This window comes from Poecilia latipinna, unplaced genomic scaffold (assembly GCF_001443285.1).
Source record: "Poecilia latipinna isolate Pla-1442-1.1 unplaced genomic scaffold, P_latipinna-1.0 Scaffold488, whole genome shotgun sequence".
Classification (NCBI taxonomy): Eukaryota; Metazoa; Chordata; class Actinopteri; order Cyprinodontiformes; family Poeciliidae; genus Poecilia; species Poecilia latipinna.
In genome coordinates, this window is record NW_015113104.1 from 76,859 (window position 1) to 85,982 (window position 9,124).

Sequence of the window (9,124 nt, forward strand, 5' to 3'; positions counted from 1 at the left end):
CGTCCGGCCCCCCACCAGAGAAGGGAAAAGTTATTTGGCCCTCACAGGAAAAAGTTTGGGGACCACTGACATAGACTGTCATGTTATTGAACATTTTCCGCAACACATACTTCTCGTTTGGAGCTGGAGAGGAGTGATAATGCCGTATGAATGGATGGACAAAATAAAAGTTTCACTGTGCGTTTTAAATGAAGGGCTTTTGAGCTGAACTTCAAGTTATTTTTCTTTCTACAGGTTACAATGTTGTCGCTTACTAATTTAAACTGTCCAATCTTACAGATGTGCACCTATTCTCAAAGTATTGTGTATTTTATTAATTTTTTTTCCCATAGATGAACATTTTGACTTGCGTACAGGCTGTAGAAAAGCGACAGAATAATGTGGCAAACACAAGTGTGGACTTTAACAGAGTCATTCTAGCAAGGAGAGTTTAACAGTGTAAGGATTTATATGGTTTAACAGGGACAGATGAAGATAGCGCTGTTGTCACTACATATTATACTGGTGCAGCAGTATGTATATAAGCCATAATGACCCACCTCGTTGTTTCATGCAGAGGGTTAAAGCTAGGGCAAATGAAATCGGTATGACGTGTCATTTCCTGTAATTCTGGTCGTCATGTGAACTGGGATTTCCGTTTTGTTGGTGCTGATCAATGTTTTGATGGAGTTGGTTATAATTTCAAAATATAATTTAAATCTGCCCATTCAAGTTTATGTAAACAAACTGGTGGAACGTAGAAGTGGATATTGCAGTGAGTATTGAGTAAGGTAAGGGAACAATAACTAAAACAGTGTCAGAGGTGAGTTCTGGGTTTGGGACGAATCCCTCCTTTATGCTGTTATTGTTTTATGCAGAAGGGCATACTTCTTCTATTTTATTTTTTTTTCAGTGTTCACAGGGTGCCAACAAGTTTCCTTCTAATAATGGACCTCCCAGTTTCAGGGAGAAAAAAAGGAAGTGGTGTTTGTATTATTTATTCAATCCACGATGACAAAAAACAAAAATTGTCTTGCATTCACCAGCCTTTGGTCTATTTTCTCTACTTTTATCTAGGGTTTTACCCATAGCAGTCACAAAGTATTTGAATTGTGTCTTAATTGGAGAAACTACTATCCATAAACTGTGAAGTTAGAACTGGGTTTGTACCAAGTTATGCTGACATGAATAAACTGCTTACCAACTCATAATAACTTTCTGTGCAGCTAGCAAGAGGAACGAATCTCATCCCACAAAGTGATTTCTGAGACCTGTTCCTCTGTGAATGGAGATTACAGTTTTGTAGGCTACAGAAGCAGAATCAAAATAATCTTTCCTGTCACTGTTAGGCTATTAACAGAGAAGGAAAGAGTTTGACATTTCTCAATATCCCTATTTTTCCCTATGTTTGTACGCATGCACCAGTATGCCACGGTGTAATTAGACTCACTCATAAGGTCAGTTTAGGATCACAGCAACCTAGCCTAGCATACATGCTTCTGAACTGTGTGTGGAAACTGAAGTAAATGGGAAAAACCTCACCTGAGAACCACCCTGTTGACATTCTTGCTGTGACGCAACTCAGCAGATTTACTGACTGTCCAATTTCTTGGTTGTTGTGACATTGCATACAAAAAAAAAGTTTGAAATTTCTCAACTGAATTTGTTGTAATTTGAGAAATCCTTGAACTAATGACTTGTGCAAATGTTGGTGGCAAAAAAATAAAACACATTCAAACATTCAGTAGAAGGATGTATTCCATCTTCTCTTGCTTGAGTAAAAAAGTATAAGATATATAGATATTTATATATCTAAATATTTGCAAATAGATAAATATGCTTCATTATTTATTCCCTCAGTTGAGGTTTTTTTGTGCCGCCGTAGCTGTGCTTCTAACAGTTACAAGAATGTGATTGTTGAGCCAATCAATGCAATATGTCATCAAAGCCAAATAACTCTATTTCTAACTTGAATTCAATAAACTGATAGTAGTTTTTCGTTTTGTGCCCGTAGACGTGTGAAAAGCAGAGACTGAGGCAGATCTCCAAGAATGACGACTGCACCTTCTCCTTTGTCTTCTACATGTTGGCTGACCGCACAAAACAGCGAAAGTTTGAATCTGCACTCCACAGAGGTTGGTTCATCCATATAGCCAACACTGATTTGGTGGAAATGGCCGAGACAGATGGAGAAATGGGAGACTCGTCATTCCTCTTTATCATTCAGAAGTGAGACGGGGGTTGATCTCTACACGCTTATACTTACTCACTTTTTGGCCGCCACATTGTAAATAAGTTGAGTCCTGACAGAAGCTGTTTTTGTTTAGCCCATCTAGTTATGTGACAAATACTAAGGTCTCTGTGTGAAGCTCTGACTTTGGTGGACACGTGTCATACAGTTGTTTTACTATCGCTAAGCTTAAGATTTTTTGCTGTTTTCGATGATTAATATTTCAAATTGTTCTGAAAAAAAGTGACTTTCAAACAACATTGTTTATGATAAATGAGTGGTTTTCCCCTTTGATCATATGCCAGTCCATCCTTGTGTGATGCTTTATTTGAGATAATTTCATGTCATCTTAAATGCCCTTATGAAATCCAATGTTATGCTTCTTTAAGACCTGTTTTTTTATTATGTCACGACTCTAGCATCTTTCCCAGCTGAGACATAAAAACTGAGCTTATAAATAATATTTTTCAGAATGGCCTTTTCATAGAAGTATGTTAATTTACACACACACACACACACACACACACAAAACTGCACACTTGGTCAGAGAAGGATTTATTTAGTCTGACCAATCAGAGCAGAGTTGACAACCATTGTTGCATTTTTGATAAATTGCAGCATTTGTTGCACTTTCCCCCATTTCAATTCATTTTAGCAGCAAAAAATATTGGATAAAACGTTGTTTTACTAGTATAGCTAACAAATGTATTTAAATTAAATCCAATTTCTTGCACTCCAAAATAAAAAAAAATAAAAAAACTGAAATGACATGCTGAAACAAATTGTGAATATTCTGCATCTACCAGTAATTTAGATCAAGAATGAAGGCAGAATGTTACACTCTTTAAATTAGAAAAATTACATGAAAAGAAGACGTGTTGAAATCAAAGTTGGCAATAGAAGTGAATGAGGTGAATTTTGAATGGAAACTGGCAGAAAAACAAAAACCTCTAAATTACATTTTCCTAACAAACTCCTATCATGTTTACAGCTTCACAGTATTTTAGAACAATATTTACTCCTTCATTATGTTAATATATATAAATGTCACTGGACCAGAAATTGCTTTAAAAACTAAAAAAAAATTAAGAATACATCATGCAACATCATTACTGAATAATTGTCATTATTGAAAGTCAATAAATATTAAAGTCTTTGGAGGTTAAGCCTGCTGTCTTGTTTTTGCGGTCATTTTTCCACTGAGCATTTTTACAATACTGAAATCTTCACATGTATTCACATTTCATGTTTGTGAAAAGTCACACAGAACTGACTGTGAGACCAGACGCCCTGAGCTACAACTTTTCTCACTTCCTTGGCTCCTTAAAGTCCAGTTTGTTCGTCCTTATTGTCCTCATAGGCAGCGTTACTGATCCCATCGACATCTATGCTGTAAGGATTCTCCTCAGGCGGCTTTGACGATTTCCTGCAAGCGGAAGAAGCAGAGAATGTTTCACCTCTATAAAAGTAACGGGCTGCCGTAAATGGAGGTTTGCTGAAAACAGCACTCACTTCTTGCGCTCCTTGACACCAGATATGACGAGGTAGGCGCCCAGCAACACCGTGAGTCCCATGACGACACCGAACAGCACCAGCCACACCTGCACTGGCTGCTTTACAGGCGGGGCCAGCGTCGGTACGATACCTACGAACTCGAGTGTGTGGTCGTCCAATTGGAAGGCTTCGTTGATTCGACCCCGATATAACCTTGGGTTGATGGATAAATGTGCATGTTACATAATGTCCCTGCAAAACGATGTTTTACAATTGTAGGCAAACAGATATTTGGCTACAATGTATAAAAATACACTTAACTTTATTTTACTCAGCATTTTTAGTGCTTTCTTCAAAATTTGACACTTCCATGCAGCATCAAGATTAATATACCTCTAAAGAACATGGAAAGGTCCAGCTGGTTAGGTCTACTCTGATAGGCTAATTTACAAAATTCAAGGTAAATGGATACATGCTGCTTCCTTGTGAGGTATTATGGAAAAGAGGAAAGAAATCAGCCAAGATATCAGGAAGAAAGTTAGACCGATACCTGGTTTCAGCCCTGCGTAAACCAGATTGGTGGTGTTTCCACTCTGTTACGTAACTGTAAGAAAGTACATCTGTCTGTGGCTAACCTGACAGCTGCCTCCATGTCAGACTTGTGAATGTATGTAGAGGGGTTTCCTGGGTGGGTGGCCACCATGTAGAAGGAGATCCTGGGCGTTTCTTCATAAGTGAGAATGTTCTCTGCTCTAGTAGTGGAAGAACGGAAAAAGCACTCAGAGTAAGCGACGGAAAGCAGAGACTCCTCGCTTTAAAAGGTGCGTTAATTATCTTCCATAAACAGCCGCAGGACGGAGCGGGATACTGACGTGAAAGGAAGGTTCTGGTCCTTTTGGCTGTAGTACTGCCTCAGGGCGTAGGCAATGCTGGCCTTGAAGAGGTACATCTCATTGGCGTTCCAGGAATACTAAAACAGATATTTGCACTAGATTACCATTTATGTACCATATATATAAAGAGAGAGAGAGAGAGAGAGAGAGAGAAAGAGAGAGAGAGGGAGGAACTCTTTTTGTGTTTGTTGCAGCTCGGTAGGATAATACTCACAGCATCGTCTCCCATAGCAGCTTTCAGACTTATTCTCACTTTAGTGGCATATTGTGAATCTGTAAAAAAAAAAAAAAAAAGAAAAAAAAAAAAGAAGGTCATGATTTCTTATAAAGTCATGATTGTTTTCACACATGTACGTTTAATGATACATCTGACCTGGTTGACAGCTGAAAATGTTCCTGCCTCCCTACGAATCAGTCACACGAAGTATCTCTAGGTAAACTACTTTCTAGTCACTAATGTGTTATGAAAATATTACATCAGTCAAAACAAGTTCAAGTCCAGTGTTTCTTCTGTCCCTATCATTTTTATACTCATGCTTCCTTAAATGTTTCTTTGTCACAAAGACTGAAGCTCTCTTTGTTAAAAAAGTTAGTTTAGTCAAGCATAAAGCCTGCAGAACAGATATGAATGTGGGATCAATAACAAACCAGGAGAGAAGATGTTGCACTAAAACAAAATTAGTAAATAAGACACAAGTGGGCAAGTAAGTGCTAAAAAGCAGGTGATTCATTAGGAGGGAGATGGGCAGGTGTTATTTTCATTTCCTTTCTGAAAACTTTGCTCTGTTTCAGCGAACAGTACTAACTTCTAGGGCGATCTAGTTTTTACTCACATGGATCCACTGTTGTCTTCCAGCCAACAGCTCTGCTGTGTTTCTGGTTATTCTCTTTCAGCCAGTCATACAGTTTCTTGAAGTAGTCCAACAGTGGACCAGCATCCATTCTTACATCTCCAGCTATTGTTTCCAGAGCCCTGGTCCAGGACTCAGACCTCCCCAGCTCCAGCATGTTTCTACAGAAAAGCAGCATTAATCATGTTAGCTTTCCTGTGTGTTGCAACATGTGTAACACATAAATGCTTTACTTGGGGCACAACAAGCAGGGGGTAACAACCAACAGGAAGTAGATACCTCAGCTTTGTTCCTGCTTCCTTGGAACCAGTGATGTCACATGAGGACAAGTCACCAGTGTGACCAGCTGCGTCACACAGCGCTTTCTGGAACTGAAACTGGTAGATGGTTCTTGTGAAATACCTGCAAAAAGAACAAACACACTTACTGAGTCTGCGTTACACTTTTATCCTAAATAAGAAAACGTGTCATTTTCTCTCCCGTGTGTCATGAAGCCCTCCCTCCCCAAAACGAGATTAAGGATATTTTTTGTATGTAGGAACTTAGACCATTTTTAAGTTGCACGGTAATTTTCAGGTGAAAGATTTTAAAAAGCTTAAATCAACAACATCTCTGCCTACAAAGAGGATGGAAAGAAAACAGGGAGTCAAAGTAAAGCATTTATTTGTTTCAGTCGGAGCTTTGGAGCTAACCTGATGAAGGAGTAGTCTCCAGATACGTGGAACAGAGCAGGCGGGTCACAATAAGTTTCGTCTCTGGGGACAGGCTCGACAACTCCCACCAGCTCCCTCCTGTTAGGACAACGCTGAATCAGCACTAACGCACACCAACAGACCTGCAGCTAGGCAGGTGCTCTGCTGCACAACACCAGAAATAGGTATTTCTCTCGTGTTTAACATATTTCCTTAGACTATGAGCGGTTCATTTTCAGAAAGCAAACAAAAGGCAGAAAGCATCAGCCGGCAGATGCCCGGATAGTTTCGGCTTACTTCATCTCCCACCAGCGCTTCATCCATTCGTCTTTGGAGATATTCCCTGCAAACACCTGCCAGCGCCACTCCTCCAGCATGTAGGTGAAGGGCAGCGTGGCCACAATGGTGAGAGCCTGTTTCAGCAGGAAGTTGATCTCAGTTTCTACAATCGGAGCAGAAAGTGGAAGAAGGGCAGAAACCGTCATTTTCATTATTTTTATTTACGTATGCGCCTAATCTGGGTTGGTGTTGTGGAGAGGCTGCTGTCTGTCTACAGAGGTCAGTGAGCAAGAGGTGGGGTACTCCCTGGTCACAGGACAGACACTCATCCATGCACATGCATAAGGAAGATGTAGACCGGCCAAATACGCCAACATAAAGGCTTTTGCACATAGGAAGAACTGGGTGATCATGCAAACTCTACACAGAAACCAAACCAAAGACCTTTCTGTCAAGGTTGCATCTGTGTGCATTTACATAGATTTGCTGCTAAAATAAGAATGATTTAACACTATGTTCTCATTAACCTTTATGGCACATAAATGATGTCATACATATAGACAGGTTATGTTATTCTGACACTTTCAGTGTTGCTGAAGCTATTTTTAACAAGGCCTCTAGAGAGGCAATAGAGAGGCAACACTCATTTAATGTGAGGTTTTGTGGGAACCTAAAGTTTTATTAAACATATCTAAAGTAAGAAGTTTTGTCTCTGAGGTTTCCACCAACTTGAATTCTTTATCATCTTTATCATCTAAAAGGACATGTGCCTCAATAAAATTACATTTTTAAAAGAAGAAATGCAGATTGAGGTGATTTTTCTTCCTGGGGTTTATATTACTAAAAGAAAATTAACTTTTTTTTTGCTTTAGTTAAAAAAAAAAACCCTGTTCATTTTGTGTCTGGGTCAACATTTACAGAACATACCACTGTCATAAACGAAGTCACTAGGGAGAAGTCCCAGACTCTGCAGGTGTTTGGGCGTGGCAGCAGAGAGGGACATGATTTCTCCGACGGCCTCGTGGAAACCTTCGTTAGCTCCGTCCCTCAAGATGTAGGACAGGTTGCGGTAAGCCATCTGGTACTGGTTGTGGCCCATCTCGTGGTGCACGGTGAGGAAGTCGTCCATGTTGACCTTGGTGCACATTTTTATCCTGGAGACGCAGCAGCAGAAGTGTGGAGGTCAGCAGTTACGCAGGGTGATGCATTTATATGTGGAGCAATAAAACAATCTGCGCAATAAACACGCTCCTGATGGGCTCAGTCTGATAAACACAATCATTTTTATGGTGAGATTTACTTCAGCAATATTTACCCAGACAGATACAAGTAGAGTGATAAAATATAATATTTTACGCTCATGCAAATGTTATCACTGTGACTTACTGGGATTTTGCAATCCAGACTTTGATTGTCTTTATCAGCAGGAAAAAGTGAGTCAGCAATTAATCAACGTCACTTTCTCAACTACGTTTGTGTTTTCAATGCTGTTAAAAGCATTGGGGACCTAAATCTGTGTGGATGTGTGTGAGTATATGAGGATGTTTTTGACTTCCTCCCACCTGAAGTCCTCTCTGTTTCCCATGTCCCAGGCGGTGGGGTGGCAGACTACGTTCCGTCCATCATTGGGCTTCACCAGCATGGAGTTAGTCCAGAAGTTGTCAAACATCTCGTATAGTCCCACAGACATAAAGAACTTCTCTGCTTCCTTAAAGAAACGCATTTCATCCCAGCCCTGAAATTCCAGAAGATATTCACTACATGAAGAGAATGTCATTTATTTATTTATTTTACGAGTGGCTGAGATGGACTGGAGTATTTTTATTGAAATATTACTGGCACTGCACCTGCTGCACCATAGTGTTGCTGACGTCGATGTCTGGTTTGTCAGGGTAGGGGACTGACAGAGGATACAGGTTGGTCCAGAATCTTCCCCACATGTCACCTGAACAGCAAACATAAATATCCTAATATTGTTTTTTTTTTTTTTTTTTTTTTTTTTGGTTATAGACATTTGAAGTAGATCCTGATATGTTATTTCAACAACAGAACACTATTATATTAATGAAATTCAAACCGATACACCATGATCAACAGAGGGAGACAAACTTCAGTTCTGAATTACAGTTTGAAGGATTTAGGGCCCAAAAACAAAATTTAAATCAAAGGCCTTTAAAATAATGCTACCAAACTTCACATTTCTCCTGATCCCTCCCTTTAAATTGTCCATATTTGGATGTTTGCGTATTACACTTCTAACATAAGCAATATAATATTTAATGACTGAAAAGTGAGAATAATCAACAAGAACTGAATGTGTGAATCTTGAGGAACATTAGTCAGTTCATATGATTATACAGTGACCTTTGGGCATAAAGTGTTTTTTACTAAAACTAAACATTTTACTTTTTAGAGAGCTTCTGACTTTCCAGAGCTCAGATGTTCATCGTAGTTGAGTAGACTTTGAAACGATCCTTGTTCTGCTTGTTGTAGGAGCCCTATGCAGCCGATTGAACACTTAGACTTTAATCAGCGTGCTTTAATCCTGTATTAGAAACTATTACATATCTTAAACATTTCTGGCATGTTTGGATGGAGGACTCAAAAGTTTATTAACTTCTCTATGTTAATAAAAGACTTTGAACAGAACAATTAAAAAAAAGGAATGTAATATATATATATATATATATATATATATATATATAT

The 9,124-nt window shown here is 39.1% G+C and overlaps 2 protein-coding genes across 3 annotated transcripts in view; one reads left to right on the forward strand and one right to left on the reverse strand.

Moving 5' to 3' along the window:
• The window catches only part of LOC106952009 (uncharacterized), a 13,728-nt gene extending 10,359 nt beyond the window's left edge, over window positions 1-3,369 (forward strand). For both annotated transcript variants that reach the window (XM_015039829.1, XM_015039830.1), the window contains exon 7: window positions 1,994-3,369. In XM_015039829.1, the coding sequence (XP_014895315.1) occupies window positions 1,994-2,212 (219 nt within the window). In that variant the 3' untranslated portion in view covers window positions 2,213-3,369. The remainder of the gene's footprint in view (window positions 1-1,993) is intronic.
• ace2 (angiotensin I converting enzyme 2) overlaps window positions 2,749-9,124 on the reverse strand; it is a 12,694-nt gene continuing 6,318 nt past the window's right edge. Inside the window, exons 7-18 of the mRNA XM_015039827.1 lie at window positions 8,266-8,363; window positions 7,981-8,153; window positions 7,346-7,572; window positions 6,437-6,581; window positions 6,140-6,238; window positions 5,727-5,849; window positions 5,430-5,608; window positions 4,811-4,869; window positions 4,576-4,673; window positions 4,339-4,455; window positions 3,722-3,916; window positions 2,749-3,635 (exon numbers count right to left, since the gene is read on the reverse strand). Coding sequence (XP_014895313.1) covers window positions 3,533-3,635; window positions 3,722-3,916; window positions 4,339-4,455; window positions 4,576-4,673; window positions 4,811-4,869; window positions 5,430-5,608; window positions 5,727-5,849; window positions 6,140-6,238; window positions 6,437-6,581; window positions 7,346-7,572; window positions 7,981-8,153; window positions 8,266-8,363 — 1,616 coding nt within the window. The 3' untranslated portion in view covers window positions 2,749-3,532. The remainder of the gene's footprint in view (window positions 3,636-3,721; window positions 3,917-4,338; window positions 4,456-4,575; window positions 4,674-4,810; window positions 4,870-5,429; window positions 5,609-5,726; window positions 5,850-6,139; window positions 6,239-6,436; window positions 6,582-7,345; window positions 7,573-7,980; window positions 8,154-8,265; window positions 8,364-9,124) is intronic.